Consider the following 23,542-nt stretch of genomic DNA (forward strand, 5'->3'; position numbering starts at 1 on the left):
ATCACTACTCTTGGCAACTAATTATAGCATTCACTGGGGCATCTGCCTGTAGCGGAGTGCACTATCAAACTTTTGGCTTCCTCCTTAGTTTACCCAAAGCCACTCAGCTGCCATATCAATTCAAAAGATGCCCAGCCAACATGTGTATTGGTGATGTATGCTTGTTACTTCTACTAGAATAAAACTCTGAATCCCCTAGAGGCTAGTACACTTCTTGGACATGCAGCTGCATCCTGACAGAGCTGAGGTTTGCTGTGTATGCATATATGTGTATATGCAGAGCATTTGTATGATGACAAGTTAAACGCTCAGCACTTCCCACAAAGTGGCAGGAAGCTGAAGTTTCTGAGGAATAAGAGGGCAAACAGGAGGTCATTTGGTAAACAGATGGAGAGGACAGAAAGAACTGAAAACTACAGGATTGGTAATGTTAGCTCTTGCAGAGAGTCAAAAGTTGGACGTAGTTTTTCTTCTTCTGGAACCCATGGAGAGAGGTTTCTACTTCATCAGTTGTCACAGCTGAAGGATGCTGTATGTTTCAGCAGTCAGACTGCCTACTTGGTCCGTGGGGGATGACCTCCCAAGGGGAAAGACTCCCTCACCTTTATTCCACTTAGCTGTTTGCCCTTGAAAAACAAGAATGGTTAATGAAAGCCTTAATTCTACCTCCTACCCACCAGAGACTTGTCTGCCTCTCCCAGGTGAGTCTTACAGGCTTATCCAGTAAAATTTGCTTTTCCATGTGGTGAGCTTCCAGCATCTGTTGTTTCAACAGATGTAGCTTGTTAATTATTCTAATATTCAATCAGTCCTCCTCTGGAATAAAAAAAAGAGAAAAATCAACAGCTCTGTTCTTGCAAGCAGATACCACAAAGATTTTATTCACTACCTTATTGTTCTAAGCACTATCTGTTTTGCCAGTTTGCCTCTGAAAGCACAGAGAAAGTATTTTAAAACTTTCTCAAACAGGAAGCAATTTTCATTCAGCTTTGACATTGTGGGTTTTTTTGTAGGAGAATTAAGAGGAACCCTCAAATCCAATTACTTGCAGTTATGTGCTAGAATGGACTATCTCACATCATCAAAAAGCAAATATTTATAGTGTCAGTAAAGGCAGATTGTGCCTTAAAATAAGTATATTGGCCAAGTTCAGTTCAATGTGCTGAAAACATGTCATCAAAATTGCAAGCCATGGGGAGCCTCCAAGAGGCGACAAGCATACTCTTTTGTACAAAGGAATTTAACATGTCCTTGAATTTCATTTTGTAGGTGGTTAGAAAAGTACTGCTTGATAATCTGTTCCAATCTACCTATGATAGATGTTATCATTTATCACAAGAAATTTAAATCTAGCTTAATTTTTCAGTCATTAAAAAATACTGGACTTTGAAGTGTACTGAGGTTATTGATTTTTTTAGATGTTAAGCTGTTTCGACTTGGCTCAAATAATTATTTGAAGATACAGCTCTTTGGATGGACTGAGTAATTAACTTTAAAAAAACATACATGTTTTAAAAATGACACTTTTAGAATAATATATATGACAGACTGGAAGTGTAAATTAATGTATTTTAGAGCAGCCTGAAAGGCAACAGTCCTATTTCACAATTATTTGTACAATTTCTAGGCAGAAACAAATGCTATTCAGCCATACTACTGAAAGTGGAATTTTTCAAAATGCCAGTTTAGATAAAAAACAGACCTGTTCAGGCATCAAGATTAAAAAAACTGACCTGAAGAGTAGGAATATTATGCAAGCTCAAGATCCTGCTCACCAATGAGAATAGCCTAGTACCACAAACCACTCAAAATTAATAAAGATGAGGACTTGAACCAGGATACCATCTCTCCAGTTAGCATGTGACCACCAGCGAAGGACTGTTCGAATCTGCTTCTGTTACGTCCTTCTGAAAGGGCACAACTGGTAATATATTTGAAACAAAAACATTTTTCAAGGCTTATGTTCCTATTTTGCTCTTTGATAAGTAAGTTTTACCTAACTAATACAGGAAAATGCAAAATTTTGAAACAGATTTCTCAAGCCTGCGCTTGAACTTGGAGGAACATGGGATTATTAGCCCAGCACTGGAAATAAACTCAGTCTGAAACTATGTATTACTTAAACTGATTTTCACTTCCATAATGCTAACATAGCTCTTTGGCAGCCTTACTATCAAGTGGATACTGTTAAACTGCAAACTAGGTTTATTACTTTATGTCGATTGAAATCGACATAACATTTTAATGTTTCAGAATGCCTTTACAAAAAAAGTGCTGTTTTTTATCATCATCATCTGGAAATGAATTACAGATGGATGTTTTCAGGCTCTTAGCACAACAGAAACCCTAAATATGGTGCTACTATTCGAAGCACAGTGCCCAGTTATTTTAGGGGCAGGGTTTGCTCAGGTAAGGTTGTTAATTAACATCCCCAAACCATTCATAGATACATCAGAGAACTTAGCATACTAACCAGGTGCAATATGTAAAACATCTCATTTTTTCCACTTACTTTCTGCCTCTGGTCTCTCCTTTTCCACTTCAATTTAATTACAGATTTTTTTCCTTTTTTTCCAGCTATTCTTTTTCCAGTCAGAAGTGTAAGACTTCAGCATCATCAAAATGTTTGGGGTTTTTTTGTATACAGTTAGTTACTGTACTCTGCTACTCTGTTAAACACTTAATTTCTTCCTGTCTTTTCTTTTCTTAGAGTAAACAAGGCAAACATGTCCTGTATGGCTGCAGTGAACTTTTTAATGCTACACAATTTATAAAACAGGTAGGGTACCTAAAATAACCTTTGTAAGATTTATTACTTCTGTAACCATCTGTGGACTTATTTACCTTTACATGTCTCTGTGGATTTTTTTAAAAAAACCTCTAATTTTTAGATTTAGAAAGATTAATGCATGTTCTTATTATCTGTTTTCACTTGATTGTAAGGGGGATTTGGAGCCATTATTTTTAATTAACTTTTTAAGGCCTATATTGTCAATGTCAGTTCACAGGTAATGCAGGTGAACAAGTTCATAGTAATTGCCTTAACAATTCCTAATGAAAAAAATGACTCAGTTCTTGATACTTTCACAAATAACGTGTCTTTCCAGGATATTTTAGTGACTTCTACAAGTTAAAAACTGCTATTCAACTGTCCTAAATTTTGCTGTTTATAAAGACTGGCCTAGTGGGAGCTTGATACATTCCATACCTATGTTAAAATCAATCTTTAGCACTGTTAAAAACATTATCATCACCATTACTTCTCTATGCCTCATTTCAATACAAATGCAAAATGAAAATTATTCACAGTGGTCAGCAAATAGCAGCCCTTTAGTAGCTTTCACCACCTATGGTTTTGCTTCCTACTAAGACAAGAAGAAGTTGTTATTCAAAACTATATTTTAAAGAACTAAGTTAATTCACTCGAAGGAGACAAATGGTACTTATCAGCTTATCACTCTTCAGTCAGCTTAATTAACTTTCTTGTTGACTTGTTTACTGTACACTGCACCTTTACCTCAGATTTATTCAAATCTTAAGATCTGAAGCCCAGATCCTGTCCTGTGAGGGTGTGCATTAACTATTCTGTTACCAGCATACTTTTGGTTGTAAGACACAAACAAAGCTTATAGGACAGAAATATTTACTGTATGAACTGGGTATTAGTTTGACTGAAGGATTAGCAACCTAATGATTTTCTCTCTCTTCATGTTTAGTTGTCCCAACTTGGCCAGAAATAAGACTGGAACATCATTACCTGGTTGACAGCGTGACAACAGAGAATTGTGACAACGTTCAGATATCTTCATATCTATAATTTTGTCATTATATTAAAACTTAAACCCATTTCATTAACATGATAACTTTTAAGAAAAGAGCTGTAATTAATACGATGTATATCAACATTTCGGAAATAAACCTTAAAACCTGCTATATTTTTGGTGGGGGTCAGTTTCACATTATTGCATTCAAAATGCAGTATTAGCTATGGTATAGGACAGAGCTGGCTGAAAAGCACAGCATTTTGAAGTTCTCATACATAGTTTCTGTTACAGCAAACAAAGCAATAGCTTGAAGAAAAGGTCAAGTCTGTCTTTAGGAGATGTGTTCTTCTTGACAGCCAGACCATCTTTGTTTAACAAAATTGAAAAGGACAAAACTGCCTTTCAGAAGCACAGACAAACAGCCTTGGACCAAGAGAACTACTACTTCTCGTTCTCGCCCTTTTATTTTACCAAAGTTGTTATACTTAGGTTTGCGCAGTCTTTGCCTGATAGTCCAAAGATGTACTTGAAGATACCTTCAGTACAAGTTTCTGATACAGTAATTCAGCTTTTCTTCTAAGGTTAAGAGAAAACTGCTTGCCTACACAGCCACAGTTTCAAACTGTAAAACTGCAATCCTTAATAATTTTCTTCTGTACTTTTTATTGTAACTGCTTTGACTGTTGTGTTTGGGAAGAAACCAAGTCATGCTCACAGAACAGCTCTTAACTCTTTTATAAGCACATGTTTAAAGTACAGTTTTTAACAGTTGCATTAGTAGTTTAAAGAATCTCATGATATAAGAAAGTTTTGCCAGTAATAATGGCCGTGGTGAGCGTGGACGAGAATTGAAAGAAGGTAACAAAATTTCCCTGAAGGTGTCGGTCTCTGCCTCTAGAAATGTCCTCTCTGCTAACAGCACTGCTATGGTGAAGCAATAGTATGTCTTCAAAATGAGGGCTAACATACTCAAAAAGTGAAAACACTTGTGGGTTTATTAACAAACTGTGAGATTGTAAGAATTACTGGATTACTGTAAATTTTTCAGCAGTGGTTTTTGCACTGTGCTTCAATGCAGAATGGTAATTTTCTTCTAAAAGCAATACTTTTTCCCCAGCTAGGTTTTTTTTTTTGAGTATCTATACAAGAAATGTAGTTGAGCTGTTCCTTAAAAGTACCACCATAAAAATATGCATAATCTAGACCATATTATCAAAAGTAATAGTGTTATTTAATCATGTCAGCTGAGTGTTGTAAGCTGCTCCACACTACTACTATAAACTTCTAACTTTGCCAAGTCAGTGAATTTATTTATTGTGGTGTTAATTATAGTAGTTGTATGTGAGCACTCCTCCGTGCTTCGATCGGCAAGGACTCACTGCGTCAATCACAGTTTGTTATTCCAACTCCCTATATATACACTTGGTGTTAGTGAAAACAAGGTCAAAGTGCGTTTGGAACAGAAAATGGTATTTAAGGTGTTTATTGCTTCCTGTGGGAGTTCGTTCCAGGAGCTTGAAATAATCCATCCCAAGAAAACTGTGTTTCCTAGGCAAAGAGTTTTAACCTTGCAGCTGACAACCAACCTCTGAAAAATCTGCTGACTACATTCTGTCCAGGTCCTGTGGCAGCCTGTCACACAGTGGACCCTGCTCATCTGAACCAGGAGCACTCCTAAATCACAGCTTACAGAATTTGATGTTTCAGTAAAATACATAAAGATACCAGGAATTGCTTTGGTGGCTATGTTCCAAAACTTAATTTGCAGCCTTTACACTGCCTCTGGAGACAAGTTTCATTTGTGCCCAGCTTTATAGCTGAATCTTCAGGTCTGTTGTGTGAGCATGCTCTGGTCCATTCGGGTTTTGGGTTTAAAAATGAATAAATACAATTTCAGTATTTCCAAACATTCTTCTCTTTCCTCTCCAAACTAGTTTGCTAGTTTTGTTGTATGAGTAGTCCAGAAGCTCTCTGTTACCATTAAAATCTCAGATTTACCAGTCTGTCTCTGTAACAGCGTACTCGACATGCTGCTTCCCTTCTGACACAACCTGCTAAATTTAGTTACATGGCCCCTTTCCCTGAATACCTCTTGTGGAATTAGGAATGTAGAAGGTTGTACAAGAACCTCCATGGTTAATCTAGAGGCAGACAATGTTAAAAGCAAGCTGGCTCTTGAGCAAACTTGTTCCATTTATGGCCAGTCACTATGCCCTTCACATCTGCAAAGGCCTGTGCTTAAAGGAGAGGTTGTGCCTGGATCAGAGATTCTTTTAGATGAAGTAGTACCAGCATCATTTATGTCCTTCATAAATATATTAGGTGGCTGCAAGGGTGACCAGGGAGTTTTGGAATTTTGCTAGCCTCCTCTTTGTTAATAAATCCCAGGGAGGGCTGGCTGGCAGGGCAGCGCCGATGGCAGCAGTGGCCTCTGGCTCTGTTTGGGATCTACCTTCCCATTTAGGTAAGTAAAAGCAGCACAAGACTGAGTTTCAAGTTCTGCACTTGTTCTCAGGAAGAAAATAAGCAGTCTGGTCTTTGGCTGTGGAAAATTGGCGTATCTGTCTGTCAGGAAGCATAGATAAAGCTTACAAATGATTGCACAAGCTTGTCAATTAAAATTAAGTCACAGTTTGAAATGATAACCCTTCACTTGCTTTCTTCTTTTAATTTGAAAGTTTTAGACTATTAGATGGATATTTTGTGAATTAATGATGAATTTAGTGCCTTCATTTGTCAGAATTAGACACTTTTAAAAAACAAAAAGTAACAATAAAAAAGGAAACAACCAGAATGAGGAGAAGAAACCTCTGAAGACCACCGCTTGATTTGAATGCCCTTGCTAGTATAACACTATCTGAAACAAATCAGTATTTTTTTCCTCTTTAGAAGAAATTTTGCTAAGGTTGAGAGTGTTTACATCAATCTGAAGGGAATGTAAAATAGTAGCATTTTCCCAAAACACATCAGTACTTCAGATAATAGGAACTCTGCTATCCTTCACAGTTACAGAGCCACCACTGCTACGTATGCCAAGTTCCCTGACGAGAGCTTAAAAGAGTGCAACACGTATCTTTTCACTTCAATGATATAGTCCAAAAGGGAAATGCTTAATGGTTAGTCACCATGGACTGGAGCAATCCTAAGAGTAAAAGGTTTATAGGTAGGTACATAGGAACTAACTTCAAAAAACTGTCACAGCTGAGTTCTTCAAATGTGAAATAAAAGGCGTGGGCTGAAACCACCTCCTATCCCTTGTTTACTGGCAGGCAGTGGAGAGACTTACTCGTTCTCCATGGTTGGATGATTCGTTGGTTGTCACTCGTTGCTGACAGATGGCTCTGGCTCATGGAAAGCCAAGCTTGGCCAGTGTTCCAGCAGTACAGCAAAACTAGCCACATCAGACACAGGAACTTCAGAGATTAGAAAACGCTAATAATTGTCTTACAGTGAATCAAGAAATGATTTAACCCACACATGTTTTGTTTGGAAATGGTTTACTGACCCTACTCCCTGTAGAAACCTCAGTCATTTTCAGCAACGTTCAGATATATTCTGCTCCTTAACGTGGTCAGATGTCACTCAGACACACATGCCTTCCTTCAAAGGCGTCCAGAAATTTCCACATTTAATATACCAATGCATCATGATTTTTTATCTAAAATTATAAACCCTTAGGTAGTTGAATTGCCACAAGAATTTGAAATTCTAATTGTAAACTTAGTAGCTTTCCCTTTACCTGCCAGTGTCTTTCCCCTTCTGAAAACCAAGCAGGACCAAATTTTACATTTTTAAAACATTATAATCAACTTATGCCAGCTTCTTCTCATAATTGCATAGGTTGGCTTTCTTGGTTTGGCGATGGAGGAGTGATCTTTATCCTGTGAAACCAGACACATCCCCAAGAGCCTCTGAACTACCAATCTCGAGTCCTACTTTACTTCAGTCTTCCCATCTCACATGCCTTCATTCCTATTTTGGCAATCTAAGGGGTAGATCATATGTGCAATGCTTTTAAATAAAATCACTTTTTAGCACCTCAGCATGGACATACAACGTAACTTATTTACTGCTCCAAATTCTTACTTATATATGTATCGTGAAAATAAATAGATGAAAGCTAACCTGGGTGAAAATGAAGTGCCAGAGAGGTCTGTAGCTTCCCTTAACAAGAATTGGTGTGGATTCTTCCCATGTTTGCTGGGAGGCTTCTGTTTTCTTTTTTTCCCGAAAACTAAATTTATATCTTCCCTCTACATACAGACCTTCAAGACGTAGTTTTAACAATAATGTTATTACTTCATTTTGGGGAGTAAAATTACACAAGTCAGCTCAAATAATTTTTTTTTGTGGTGGACTTTGCTGTTTAATTAACTCCCTGAAATGAACTGGGACCATTTGTACATTCAGCTATAATGGCAAAGCTTTCTCTAACAAGGAGAATAATTGCAACACCTTGAATAAGGTGCCAAATTTGGCACCTTATACATGAATGACATCAGGAGCTCTGCTCTGAAATGTTCATTACAGTGCAAGCATAGCATTACATTGATTTAAAAATCGAATCCAAGCATTCAATCTGATATATGCCTCTCAAAAGACTTTTTAAACCATAAATCAACACATACAGTTTTTATCTGTTTCAAATGCAAATAACTTTGTTTACACACTTTCTCTAGACCGTAAGTTTGCACCATATGGAATAAATCAATTAAGGGCAACTTTTTTTCCATCTATAAATCCCCTATTATTGGTGTCTTCCTACTTGGTTGGTTTGTTCTTTTATGCATCGGTGTTTTCTGTTAAGTCACAAAGCCATATGAGGGAGAGAGATCAGCCAAAGACTACGATGGATTATGACAAAATGTTTCACAGGGAAGCACACCATTTTTTTCTGTAGAGCTTGTGTATTAGCAAAGCTAATTGTTGTATTGCCAGATTTGCTAGCACTGAAATAAACCCTCTCTTTTTATATGAGAGTGAAGCGAAGCACTGCTGGTGCAATATATTCTTCAGATTCCCTTACCAGTATGTTCTAGTCCTGGAGGAGGAACTCTTTCACTTCATTGTCCCAGGGTTGTTGACAGCTGAACTACTGACCTCCAGCTGGGATGCTAATTCACTCCTGAACTAGAACATCAATCCATTTCTCATAGATCATTACTCAGCCGTGGGCCCTGCTCATCCAGATAATTTGAATTGGTAACTCACAGGGAAGGATACCTACTCCTACATGTCGTAGTCTGACCCGCCTGCAGTACTGAGGATTTTTTTTTTTTCCCTTCCCAGTGAAAAAAGCTTTGGCTAGCCAGCCTTCCCTTGGTGTAACCACACTCTGATGAGTTCTTTGAAAGCCCAACGTGAAGATAAGCACTGCTACACAGGGAACAGAACTATATAAATCTACCGTCTGTGGTTTTTACATCTCCATCAGTCTCGAAGTCATCATCTTTATCATACAAGAGATATGTGGTGGTTTGCAGAAGAAAGAGGAAAAACAAACAAAACAACTGGAAACGCTCTAGAAGTAGGCGTCAAGACAAACACACTCACTTTGTAGACCCTCACCGTATGCTGTCAGATTGTTCTGCAACTCTTATAAGGAAATTCTACAAGTCTTTGCTAGCCACATCACCAGCTTTCTGATGGTTCTGCAGACCACATTTCTCCCCAGGGAAAGAATCTGGTCTGTTAACCTTGCCTTGCCCAGGGCCAAAAAATGCAGCGTTATCATCAGCCCAGGGCTCTCAGGGAGAAGAGCAAGTGCTCACGTCTTTAGCCACACTCACTCCTCACTGGAAAAGTTTAATTTCTGCAGGCTCAGGGCCCAGCATGAAAACAGGTGAACCAAAAATGGTCATTCTTCTGCAAAGTAAAGTTGGTGGTTTTTGTTTTTTTAATTATTAAATCTCTCATTTATTAGTTCAAATTAAGTTTTTATCTTTTCTCCCCTTACTTCTCCCCCTCAATTCACTGCAATACCAATGACAGAAAGCACACTCCCTATACTTCAGGATAGAATCCAGCTTAGCCAAACAGTCAGTGAAAACTTGATGAAAACTGATGTAGTTTTACAATTGTGGCAGTCAAACCATGAACACCAAATCCGTGATGTTTTCCAAATTCTTTTTCCTCCTTTAGGTGCCATTAGCAATTTGTTCCGCTATTCTCCTGGCCCGGCCTCCCTATGTGCAGTCTCTATCTGGTCAGGATCTGGGCTTCAAGTGCCAAGCTCACCAGTATCCTAGCCAGGCTTTCTACAAAGCCTGACAGTTTTTAAAGTCCATTCATCAACATTGGCATGAGCCCTAAATTACATAAGGGCCTTACAAACCTGTTCCAGTGTCCCAGCAGAGACAAGGGTTTAGCCCCAAAATGCTCGTATTGATACCTCAAAGGAAACAGCTAGTTCCCTTCCCAAACCCACAGAAATATTTGTACATCTAAAGTTCCTGAAGCAAAAACACATCAGATTTAGAAGAATCTTTTGGCACAAGATGACCTTGCTTTCTGTTACCTATTTCTAATAAACACTCATTTCTGGAAGGAAAACAGCGCTAAGAAAAATAAATGCAACTCTGGCTGATTTAGATCCAGAAAAGATGAAACTTGGACTGCTTGCTTTGGAAATTTTCACAGTAAAAAAAGAAAAAAAAAAAAAAAAACCACAACCAAGGAGAAATGTCTCATTTAGTTAATATGTCATATTTTGATGCTGTTCAGAGACATATATATATGTTTTCACAATGACAATAGAAAAGCTGAATGACCTCAAAGGGTACTCACTGAAAGCCAGTCTTACTCTAGTCTGCTCCTTCCTTTTACTTAAAATTATTACATTAGAGGGATTCCATTTTGTTTAAGTGTTTTCACTGATTCCTGGCGATTTAGTCCTTCTATACACAGTATTCCAATTTTTGTGATCATGCCTAGTGCTCCTACATGTAAGAAGACTCCACGTCCGCAGCTGCATCCCAAAGAAGTCTGTAAGTGAGCAGCCACTGTGTCCAAGTCCAACTTCTCAAATAGGTTTGTTGGTTTGGTTCCCCCCCCCCCCCCCCCCCCATCTCAACAGAGGTAAAACTGGAGAAGGATGGCAGGACTGACCGCAATTTGCGGATACATCTCGATTACCATCTTAGTTTCCCTTGCTCACCAGAGAACGATTTTGGCTGTGTCTGTGACCCCGCGACTGCCGGAGCTGCAAGCCTCAGCGCAGCGCAGCCCGGGCTCTGCGGCACACAGGTTGTCTGCGATAAGGACTCCATGGCTGCTCCAACTCCAGCGCATCCGACGCTTGAGGAGCAGCATTCAGAGAGGCCCAGTGCCACAGCCTACGCCAGACAGGACAGAGAGCGTGGCTGCCCAGGTAGGGAACTCGGCTGGCATCAGTGAGGGCCAGGAGGGACTATGAAGGAGGCAGGGCCAGATGAGCCACTCTCCTTCTCCTGACCAAAGGCCCAGATCAGAAGTTGTTGGAATGACACAAGCTGAAGGAAGGGTTCACGGGGCTGGTGGGGCTTGGGGCTAACTTATTTGGTTTACAGAAAGCCCTGGAAGAGTCAAATATTAAATGCTTATTGTTCAGTGTCACCACAGGTGAGGACTCACAACCAAAGAGGTTTCAGCCTGTCTTACAAAGGCCCTTCCTAAGGCATCAAGGTTTAGACATCACTGAGGCAGCAGTGTGGGAAAGGGGAGGGATCATAAACAGACTCCAGCACAAGTTCAAGAGGGAGATTGTCCCCTGAAATGAAAGGCAAGGACAGAAAGTAATGCCATCAGTCAGCAAGCCTACAGAGGCACACTACACAGACTCCCACGCTCTTTCCACAGTACCCATGAGCAGAAGACCTGCCAACAACAGTGGGCCCCCTGTTGGGGGATGGTCCAAGGACAGAGGCCATGTCTCTCCCCTTCTCCTCTCTCCTCCTCAGGAGGATGGCCAGGAGAAGAGCAGGACACTGAGCCAAGAACCTCTAGTGACCACATATGGTTGGTATCATCTGTCACCAAACAGACCTGAGAGAGAGACTCCAGCATGCAAAAATCACATCTCACTGAGCCAGGAATGAGACCGGGGACACACTGGCATTCTTCACTAGAAGAATCAGCTACCAAGGAACTAGTGAATAAATTCACATATTTCGGCACAGTACTGAAATGCCAGGGAAAATGAATGCTGTCCACCCAAAGAGCAGTTGCAGATCTGTTGTCAACAGAAGCTATAAGCACAAAGAAAACGCAGTTCAAATGACTACAGGTGGCTCTGAGATCTTGCACATTGTTTGGTGCCACAGCTACAGTTGCACTGTGTAAAACTTTGCAGGTATACAAAAGATTTAGTGGTTTAGCAATAAATCACCGAAGAAAAGGTGGAGATTTAAAAAAAAGAGGTTGATCCTGCTGTTCTTTTATTGGAAAGGAAACAAAATCTTAACCAGGTCTACTTCAGAAGTCAGCTATAAACTAAAATAATCTTTTGCTACAAATGCCACTACAGCTATTTTGACAGTAAGCACAAGAAAAGACCAGTTTAAGACAACGGGCTGCCTTGCGATGCACACAGTCGGGTTCCCAAGTCTTTTGGAGAGGCCAGTACTGCTACAAGAATATGTAACTCCGTGAATCAAATTCTTGAAAAATAATGAAAGACCAACAGTCAAGAAATATCTACCTGCAGTATCTTACCCTGTTTTGTGTGGTTTTTTCCTTCATCCTCAAATTCATCAAAACTCATCAGAAACGTCAGTACTTTATGTACTACAATGGCAGATACGCAGTATATATTTCCTACACATAAGGGTAGAAGTAAATTTCATGGTTTTGGGAATCTTAACATATTCCATAACACAGCTGTAATTAGGCGAATGTGTTGCCTTCCTTATGCAAGTACTTTTATTGTATTTGATACTTGAAAGGTCTAAACATGCCTAAATTTAAGAAGTCGGTCAGTTGTTTTGACATAGGAAGAGTTGACACGATGATGTGAATTAAAACAAAATTATTAATAATCAAGATATTTTACTTGCTATTTACATTAAACTTGACTGGTAGGTGGGTTTTATGAGCTGTACTCAAAATGGAATGCAATTAATTTTTTTTTTTAAACCTATTTCAAGTTAATAGAAGTGTTTTTCATAACTCAGTGTTCCTTTTTCCTTTCCCCACTGTGATCAGAATTTAACTTTCTGAAAGTTCATCTGGCAGCGGAAATGTTATTTCCAGTTTGCCTACAGATACAGTCATTTCTCAGGGGCTGGTTCATAGCAGACACTTTTGTAGACAGTCTTTAAACTTTGCCATTTCAGAGGCAAACACTCTTGATCAAAGGATGAAAAAAAAAAAAAAAAGACCGCAGAAGATTCTTTGTCCGCTGACTACCTCCAAAGGGTCCTCTCAGGTTACGAGCTCTCTGAAACTCAAAGCTACCTTTAGCTTCTATTTTTAACTTCTAAATTTCTAAGCCTGTACACCTAAAAGCAGCTAGAATAGGCATACTTAATCTTATTTCACGTGCTACTTCTAAGGAGAGAGGGAAGGGGAGTTGTGGATGGAAGCCAATGCCATAGCATAAGCACCCAGTTGATCTGGTCAGCTTCTCCATAGGACTGTGTTGTTGCTCCATGGACTACAGAATAGAGTACGTTTGTAGGAGAAATACATGGTACTTGCTTTGAGAACTGTGGATGATGAACAGAACTTAGAAAACGGTAGATGTTTAGAGTGGTGGTACAAGGAGCAAAGGGAAAATGCACCACAGCGTTGTGCACGAGAAACTTTTTCAGAGAGCAAGGCAAGAGCGTTGGGGCAACTGAAGGGATGGGAAGGGAGTAGGGAACCATATGCATGGTAGGAAAGAAATGGCTAAGAGGGGCCAACAGCCACCATTTGAGTGAGATTAGCTCTTAATTGGAGTCTCTTAAAAGAAAAGACATAAAAGAAAGTAGAGGCACGCATGCATACACAAATATCCTTGTTGGAGGAAAGTTTTTCCTACTGCAAGAGAAAAGGGCCCTATTCTACTGAAATGAAATACAGGCTTTTTAACAAGACTTAAGAAAAAAGATCATCTGAGAACAATGTATCTATTATGGCCTTGTTTTCCAGCAGATGTTTTGAGGTGACACAGAACAGCTTAGTAGCTGGGTGTTCTGTTTTAAAGACCATGCTGTGAGTCCTTCCGGAACAGAGCTATTTTGGCTATATGCGGCTTTTAAATTACCATTTTTAAAGTGTACTTCAGCTGGTAAGCTATGTGTAGCTAAAGACTTTTGTTTGAGGAAGAAGAGGGGAGGTCAAGAAAGGTACCTCCAAAAGGAAAATGGGCTTTATTAATGGGCGTTATTAAAGTGCACAAACAGTACTAATCTTGTCTGGTTTTCATACATCGTTCTGCAGCCTTAGTAAAATAACGTATTTCACTTGAATTCAAAACTAACATTTCTAGCACGTAGAAAAAGAGATTTTGCTTTGCAAAAATATTTTTGCAACAATCAGATATCTGAATGCACTTCCCAAAGAACGAGCACGAGGTGAATAATGATGCTACGTTTGACCTTTAAACAGCTTTCATTTTGAAACGGGCCTTTGCTGAAGCAATGGCACTATCCATAATAAAAAGTTCAGTAAAGTTGTTCAGCACGAACTTAATTTCCAGAAGTCTGAATAAATGAACTGCTATTTAAGTAGGAAGAAACTCAAGAATTTCCCCAGTCTCATTAATTCTTCCTATCTGACAAAAGGCCTGTGAACGGCCTCTGTTCCTGACCAGCACCTTTCACATAAACATAATTGAACTATTTCCAGTGCTTGTCTCGTCCACCACTGCCTGAAAAGCTCTTGCCCAAAAGAACCTTGTCCTAATGCTGCTGCACCATCAATGCTTTTACAGGATGAAATTAAAATGATGTAACTTCAACTGTCTCTTCAGGACCAGCAACAGTAAAACATTCAAATACATATACTATCGTTTAAAATGCAGATAAGTTTTTGTGAAGAAAATTGCTTATAGAATCATAGAATGGTTAGGGTTGGAAGGGACCTTAAAGATCATCTAGTTCCAACTCCCCTGCCATGGGCAGAGAAATCCTCCACTACACCAGGTTGCCCAAAGACTCATCCAACCTGGCCTTGAACACTTCCAGGAATGGGACACCTACAACTTCTCTGGGCAACCTGTTCCAGTGCCTCACCATCCTCAATGTAAAAAATTTCTTCCTTATATCTAATCTAAATCTGCCCTCTTTCAGTTTAAATCCATTGCCCCTTGTCCTGTCACTACACGCCCTTGTAAAAAGTCCCTCTCCAGCTTTCCTGGAGGCCCCCTTCAGGTACTCGAAAGCTGCTATAAGATCACCCCGGAGCCTTTTCTTCTCCAGGCTCAACAGCCCCAACTCTCTCAGCCTGTCTTCATAGCAGAGGTGCTCCAGCCCTCAGATCATCTTATGGTCAGCAATATTTGCTGTCTTACTATTATTTCTGCCCACAGTAAACACTTGGAAAAGAGCACTTTTATTCTGAGGTTGAACACACAAAGCTGTGTCATGTTCAAGCAGTGCCCTTACAGAAAGTTGCCCATCCAGAAGTTGTACAGCTGCCTCTGAAGACGCTTAGTTTATCTGAAGTCCTGAATTAATACCGTGAGTTTTTGAATGCACCATGTTTCTAGTAAAGAGCCCAAATATTTGGGAATAATTAAATACTTAAAATCCCCAAAATTACAACTACAATACAAGTCAAAGAAGACAGTTTTCTATAGCTTCTGTCTGGGGAGCACAGCAGCCCTGACACAGGTGGGACGTTGCCCAGCTGCACGTCTCCTTGCAGTGCCCGTGCTCCTGAGGAGGCTCCGCCTCCATCAGCCCCGTTGGTGAGCACCCATGTATGCACTGCAACAAGCTGTCACGCAGGAAGCCGCTGCGTTCTGCTGTTTAGTTGGCCCAAAACTACACAAGCCCGTAAGCTGCTGCAGCTATTAAACCTTTGATGGGCAGTTTAATTACTTCCATCAATAATGAAGAAATCACAGACATCATCACTGCCAAATAAGCTCCCACAAACTATTGTTAACTTTACAAATAGTTCACTAAGAAAACGTTAACAACTTGAAATGTTTAATAATAATTATATTATGCAATTAAAACTGTTTTCAACCAGGTCTGTTGCATTTTTCAATGGAAGTGATTCTGCCCCTCTACTCAGCTCTCATGAGACCCCACCTAGAATACTGTGTTCAGCTCTGGAGTCCCCAACACAAGAAGGACATGGAGCTGCTGGAGCGAGTCCAGAGGAGAGGCCACGAAGATGATCCAAGGGCTGGAGCACCTCTGCTATGAAGACAGGCTGAGAGAGTTGGGGCTGTTGAGCCTGGAGAAGAGAAGGCTCCGGGGTGATCTTATAGCAGCTTTCCAGTACCTGAAGGGGGCCTCCAGGAAAGCTGGAGAGGGACTTTTTACAAGGGCGTGTAGTGATAGGACAAGGGGCAATGGATTTAAACTGAAAGAGGGCAGATTTAGATTAGATATAAGGAAGAAATTTTTTACATTGAGGATGGTGAGGCACTGGAACAGGTTGCCCAGAGAAGTTGTGGATGCCCCATCCTTGGAAGTGTTCAAGGCCAGGTTGGATGAGTCTTTGGGCAACCTGGTGTAGTGGAGGATTTCTCTGCCCATGGCAGGGGAGTTGGAACTAGATGATCTTTAAGGTCCCTTCCAACCCTAACCATTCTATGATTCTATGATTTTGCATTTGTTGTCACCAGGAATGTACTTTAAAGGCTTGCAAGTTGAGATCAAAGTTAGGCATTTGTGAAACTACTTTGATTTTAGTAAAACATCCACGTTTCGTATAAAACCAGATAGATTTTTCAAAAGTGCTCATTATTATCTTAATTCTGCTGCAACTGAAGTCAGCAAAATGCAGGAAACAGTAAGTCATATCAGCAATACCAGGCAATCCATCCAGCCCAGCAGCTCCAGCATGATCAGTATCAGCAGCTTCAGGGACAAAACACTTCTGCAGCCCAGAACTTGATTCTATTGTAGATTTCCATCCACAGCTGACTGGTGCCAACAAATTAGTCCAAGCTACCAATATTTCATAAGCCTTAATTAAAACCCTTGTCATTACAATTACTGCATTTGAGCATTTGATCTCATTGACACTTTGCAGATATGACATCTGTGTTCTAGCTTGCTTGATTTTTTTTTTAATCACAAGTTGAATGGCAACAGCCCAACTTGAGCCTTTCTTGAATATTCCTAATACAGAAGCATAAAACACACATTTTCTCCGAGTAAAACCACAATGACAACTGCAAGTTCAGAGATAAGTATTTGCAAACACTGAGGACAATATATACCTCTGCTCATGAGACAAGGTAGTGGGAGATGGACACTACAAACTTCCAACCACCTCTCTCACTTCCTCACAGTTGAATAAAAGAGTAGAAATAATAAATGCTTTGACAGCTGTGGGAAACCAACCCAAAATTTAAAAGGATGGCTGCCACCACTAGTGGCTCCTTGGAGTATTGTTCACCACCATGACAGACAGAAAAGATACGCAATTTATATGCAAGTAAATATTTAATGTATTTTTACTTTCTTGAAAATGCAAAACATATGCTTTTTAATCCTGTCTTTTACCATTTCAGCATTTATTATACTACTTCTAAGAAGCTAAGGAGACATACTAAAATTATTTCACAATTAATGCTAACGGTGTCGTCCATTGCTGACTTGCTAATTTTCTCCAAACAAATGACTACCAAGTTCTCTTTTTTGCTCTAATTTATGTCTGAGGACTGAGCAGAGAAAATTTTTCACACGCAGATTTTCTTTCTCATTTACAAATCTCCATTTGACGTTCATTAAAATACTACAGGACAGAGTTAAAAGCCAGATTATTAAAATTTATTTAAACTAATTTGATAGAAAAGAAATAACCTGGAGGGGTGGGGGAAGACACCAAACTGTTCTCTACTGACCTAGCAACAGTGTCTTCCCCTGAGATATCCTGCAAGTTTCAGGAAGAAAACCCTCCCCTTACTCTCTAAAATCAGCCTCCATGTATGGGAACATTTTTATTCAAATCTGTAATAGTATCTTAAACAATTCAATCACATGAAATAGGAACCATTAGACATGACAATCTTAAAACGCACCCTCTGCCTTCAAATACTTCTCTCAAGCAAGCAGAGGTAACGATGCATTTTTACGCACCTATTCTTTGCACAGCCATTGAAAGAGATACTCCATCTGCTGTCAGACAAAGGGACTAGTCTACACCACAACAAAATAATTTGTTTCAGTGAAATTTTCATTAAGGTTAAAGCATGACTGGTTTGAGACCACTGAAGTTCGAAGGGTGTTAAGTGCCAAGAGGGCAAGGATTTTTGCACTTTCCGAAGCCTGAAAATCAGTAGTGTAATGAAGCCATAAAGGGGGACAGGAGAAGGGAATACTTGAATTCTGGTTTTTCCCTCCTTAAACCACTTAAATATCGAAAAGGCCAATGGATTCACTTTGAAGTTACATTGAACCCCCCATGGCAGGGAGGTTGGAACTAGATGATCTTTGAGGTCCCTTCCAACCCTAACCATTCTATGATTCTATGATTTTAAAACCTTAAATATAAGAAAGCAGGAAAAGGTAAAATACTAGTGTAAAAACCTTTCGTTTATTGCTAACCCTCACGTAATCCTGCTCCTTGCACACAGTCAGTAATGTCCTCTGGGCTTTACAAGCTGCATCCCTGGCTCTCCACAGCTGTGATGTTGCCACAAAATTCATTTTTATCCAAGATGTCAATTGCCCTGCCTGTTAGTTTGCTTTCTGCACAAAAGTTTATAGCACATCTGAAAAATTTAAAGTAAGGGTAATATTCACAAATTTTGAATTGAAAGAGAAAAAGATCACAGTTTGGATTGAACACTAATAATTAAAACCCACACAGATACAAAATTATTTGACATTTCTGCAAAATTTCCAGAATTTCTACATAGTACCACAAAACTGAGAGTCAGATTACTGTTACTACCCATGGCTTTGTTTATGAGCCTTTCAGAACCTTTTATGTACATGGAAACCGTTCTAATAGCAAAGTAATATCAACCACAACTGCTTAACCATTATCAGTGGGAAGAGCACCTACTCAACACAACTAGTAGTTGCCAAAGCTAACAGATTAAGTCAATGCACTCATCTGGAAGTTCTATACTGAGCTATTTTGGAGATACAATGAGCCAAGAGACTTCGGAAAGTGTTCAAGTAGTGAGTTAATCTCATTTTTCTGAATCAGAAAAATTTCTCAAATGCCTTTTCTAATTTGTCTCAATTTTCCTAAAAAAAAATAAAATAAAAAAGAACCTTAGTGAAAGATTACAGATGTATCAGATTAATTATTTTGGTCATGGTGAGGTCAGTGAACATGAAGAGTAAAAAGCCAGTTTTTAAAAACGCGGAGGTAAGGCCAGTCCCTGCGAAGTGAGCGTGGAAGAAAAAAAGAAGCAGAATTATTTAGAAACCTAAAATACTGTTCTACAGAAATTTTTCATACCTACTACCCCAAACGACAGGAGATTAATTTCCTATCAGGTAAGCTAATAGAAATATTACAACAATCAGGTACTCTCTCCCTCTCATCTGCCAAAAGCTTGACCTCACAGGAAATTAAGGCTGGAAAAAGAGGAGAAATGAAAGGATTGCAGGAAAGATCCCTCCCATAACATCTGACAGACACGTGTTAAACTCGAATCATTCTTAAAATAAAGCAAAAGTGATTTGGGGACTAAGACTGTGAATAAAATTATTACTAGATATTGAGCAAACTAAATAGCATTCCCAAATTTCATTTGAAAATACTGAGTAGATATTTATCACAATAAAGGAAAGAATTGTGCTCAGCTCTTGCTGGAGGACCAGTTCTTATTGAGACAGTCAGGTAAGAAGCATTCTTCACAACTTGTTTGAATAGGATAGAGTTTATCAGTAATTTTGTAACAATAATAATCTTGGACCAATGTAATTAAAAAATCCAAACAAACTGTCACTGAGAAATGAGACAAAAATCAAATAAATAAACAGTGCAATGAAATAAGGACGGAAGGCCACCTACATTTTTCCTGAATCATGGTGTTTTTTCAATGTCCAGGTTTTTTCTGGCTGTTCATGAATTTGGAGTTATCCACATCATAAAAATGCTGTTTTCTATTAAAGCTTAGTACGTATGACAATAACAGTAAGTTTTTAATAACATGCACACTGAACATTGCATCCACAGTCGGTGAAGTTATTTGCCATCATGAGAGATATTAAAACCAGAATACAAAAAATAACTTTATTTGCACAAAGAGATTTTCCTCAATCCTACCTAAATTTTTTTCATAAGTTAGTTAAGAGATTGATGAACAGATTGAGAGAGATACAAGAAGAAAAGGGGATTTACATGACAGCAATTCCACTGTTGTCAGAGGTAATACTGGTATTAGTACACAATAAAATCTAATGTTTTCACATTGCTTCTGTTTCCAGATAAAACCTGTTGCTGCTGTTCTTCAACACACCCTGCAAAGTGCTGTCCTTTTTCCTCTAGTTCCTTTGTCATCTGTCTCCTGTCTGATTTAACACCAAGACCATCAAAAGCACGTGTACTCCTAAGCACCGCAGAGGATTTGCCCTTTGCCACATTCTACATCGATTCTCTGTTCTCCCTCTGCTATAGCTGACAGCTACTCAGGAGATGGCTGTTGTCAGTCAGGACTTAGACTCTGCAAAGAAAGATTTCTGGAAAAAAAAGCTAGAGCATGACCTGATTTATGCAGGGCAAGGATGTCTGCCTTCAGGGTCTGGGGTTAAGGAGAGACCAGTGATCCTGCACTGCAGGCCCTCCATCACTCAAATAGAGAGCCCTTTGCTCTGCAGGGTGTCAGCAGCTCTGAGGGATGCTCCACCATGCAATTCACACCGTAGTAACCAGCTGCAACAACAGCAGCACACAGCAAGTGCCAAGAACAGTCTGGAAAACTGCTTAATCCCTTATGCCACACTGCTGTGGTCACAAGGCACGAGAAAGGCAGGAAAGTGAATGCTAAACAAGTCTTTGTTGTTATGACGCGGAGTTGTGGGACCGCTTGGGCACTGCAGAGTGCTTCCATCAGCGCTAGAAGACTTTCCAAGAAGGGTATAAGCTAATCCACAGCACTTACCTCAGAAACTGGAGCATTCTTCAGAGCACCTAACAAAACCCAACAGACTTCAGGGCTACTTCTACATTAACTAGAGTAGATCTAGTGACACGGTACTCTAGAGATCCCTCCAGAAGACAACTCTCAGAGCCAAATATCCAAAAGGACTTTGTCTTGGATTTAGCTCCTGGAACTCTGAAAACTGTAATTTTCATTTTTTCCTCTCCCTCAGTCCCACTGGTCTTATATTTGTATTATGCTCTTATCTCTTTCAGTCAAAGAGCAAAATTACCACTATTAAATACGTTAAATAAATAGTTTAACTGAAGGATATAATTGCAGTGAAATGCAACATATAACTAACAATGTCATAATGTAACCCAGACCAATCTCACGAAAAGTCAAACAAATATGCCTTTGGTTGAATTGCACAAAAAAATGAATCCCATTAAAATATGGTCTTTGTAATGGTTTTATTTTTATTTCAACATGATCACTTTCAAATAGAGAGCCCTTTGAAAGTGTGTGGCTCAATAGCATTCTGACTGATAGCATGAAATCTGGTTACAAAGAAGTTGAAGATGATACTAGTTGAAAAGCACCTTGTAGATCACAGGTAAAGCTTGATTTGTTACAGCTGGATCGTGTATTTGCCACATGATGCAAATCTTGTCTTTCTAATCCGTGAAGACTTACACCTGCATGTCTCCCCCCCTCCTTATCTCCAATCCATCTAAACAAACTGCTGATACCCGTTTAGCTGCCAGCAGAGCTCTCATTCAGGTAGATATAATCAGAGGTACACCAGGGTGCAGTACAGTTGGTGGAGCAATCATACGCAGAGAAGTCAGCAGTGTGGTTTTCATGGGTTTACAGCAAGACTTTTAACAAGGATCTGAAGAGCAATGGACCTGTTTTAACACTAAAAGGTATAACAGGTGTGGCTTATTTTGCCTCGTTCATGATGATGTGCCTAGGCCACACAGAAGATGCAAGGTGCTCCTTTCCCTTTACTTTACCAAGACTCACTCCTTTCCACAGTCTACATTTCATTAAAAGAGACCCCCCTCAAACACACTTACTACTGCTTATTTTTCACTAGCACCTCCCTCATGTTTGTGAACATGCTATTGACGTTCTCCATTTATTTTACCAGCCTGGGAAACATAATAATAAGAGCTAAAGATTATGTGCTAGGTAAGTTTTCCAAAATCAGTGCAGTTGTAATAAAGTCTTTTTAATCCTTTAATCTTCAAAATAACCCAAGAATGTTTCTTGGATCCTTCCCCAGTTTCTCTACAAAAAGTGAAACAGCTCTGTTTACACCCTGTCCTTATTTACAAGCACCCATTTCTCCACAGTGTTATTTATTCCTGCCTCCCCACATATCACAGCCCAAGGCTTTTTCCTCACATAGAAGTCAATAATTCTAGCTACTGCTTAGCTGAAGTGTTAAGTCATCACTAGAAACAAAGCTTCATATAAGGAAATATTTCAGAGAAAACTACATTAGCACTTTGATAACCAAAATCAGCAAAACAAGTGACTGAAAATGTGCTAAGCTTTGATCTCATAACTATTCCTCCTGCTCTTTTCTTCCACTCCTCCTTATTATTCTGCCTCCTGCCACATTACTCCTTCTCAAACCTTTTTCTAAACATGCTTTTTCTAAGCATATGATTTCTAGCCTCTACGGACTGAAGCATTTTGGGGGAATCAGATTAGTTATGGAAATTTTTAAACACCAGAGGACTTGAAAACTCAAATAAACAGATCTGTCACAGTCATGAATGTCGGTTTCCCAAGGGGGAATCATTTTTTGCCCAAGCTTACAGAAGTTGCAAAATCACCATTTGAAAAAAAAAAAAATTTCTTTCTACAATATGTACTAAAATTAGCTTCCAATTATTCTAAGAATGCTACATAATTAAAACACAAATAGGGTGAAGGAATACTACAGCTTTTCACTGCACAGCATAACAGGAAAAAAAGAACCCCAAGCGTCACTTATATTTATTTATTCCAGGTATACTATTTCTGAAATATATTCTATGTATACTATATACCAAAATAAACCCAAAAGCATTAGAAGTTCTTATACTTGATTACATGTTTTACACCTTCTGCTTGCATAAAAAGTGCTTTTGGAATGACTAAATGTCAACAGATTTAGTGCAATATGATATAAAACAAGTGAAACAGACATTGACTTACTGTGAAATGTTTACATCCAAATCTTCAGAACATCCTTAGATACAGCAATTATTTCAACAGAGATTTAGCAGGAAAAAAAGTCATTTGAGCCACAAGGCTTTAGTTTGAACCCAGAGATTTTCACTTAGCTGAAAATAGAAAGAAACTAACTAGCCAAACTAGAGAAAGAGTTATGGAACAAACTAGCAAATGAATGGGATCCTCAGCTGAAGTAAATTTCTAGAATTTCATTTATGTCAATCTAAACCAGCTGCGGCTGTGTGTGCTGAGACACAGTTTGCAACCCTTTCTGCTGGGCAAGGATCAGCTACCATGCCTGCGCACTTGGGTGCTTGAATTGAAAAAAAAAGGAATGAATTCACATTTGGTAGAAGCA

General features: G+C 39.2%; 1 protein-coding gene across 3 annotated transcripts in view; it reads left to right on the forward strand.

The window, feature by feature from the left end:
* Positions 1-3,964, forward strand: part of SCFD1 (sec1 family domain containing 1) — a 55,067-nt gene extending 51,103 nt beyond the window's left edge. For all 3 annotated transcript variants that reach the window (XM_086612993.1, XM_086612994.1, XM_086612995.1), the window contains 2 exons: positions 2,711-2,779; positions 3,717-3,964. In XM_086612993.1, coding sequence (XP_086469119.1) covers positions 2,711-2,779; positions 3,717-3,740 — 93 coding nt within the window. In that variant the 3' untranslated portion in view covers positions 3,741-3,964. The remainder of the gene's footprint in view (positions 1-2,710; positions 2,780-3,716) is intronic.
* Positions 3,965-23,542: the final 19,578 nt, after the last annotated feature.

Source organism: Tauraco erythrolophus, chromosome 6, assembly GCF_009769465.1.
Source record: "Tauraco erythrolophus isolate bTauEry1 chromosome 6, bTauEry1.pri, whole genome shotgun sequence".
NCBI lineage: Eukaryota > Metazoa > Chordata > Aves > Musophagiformes > Musophagidae > Tauraco > Tauraco erythrolophus.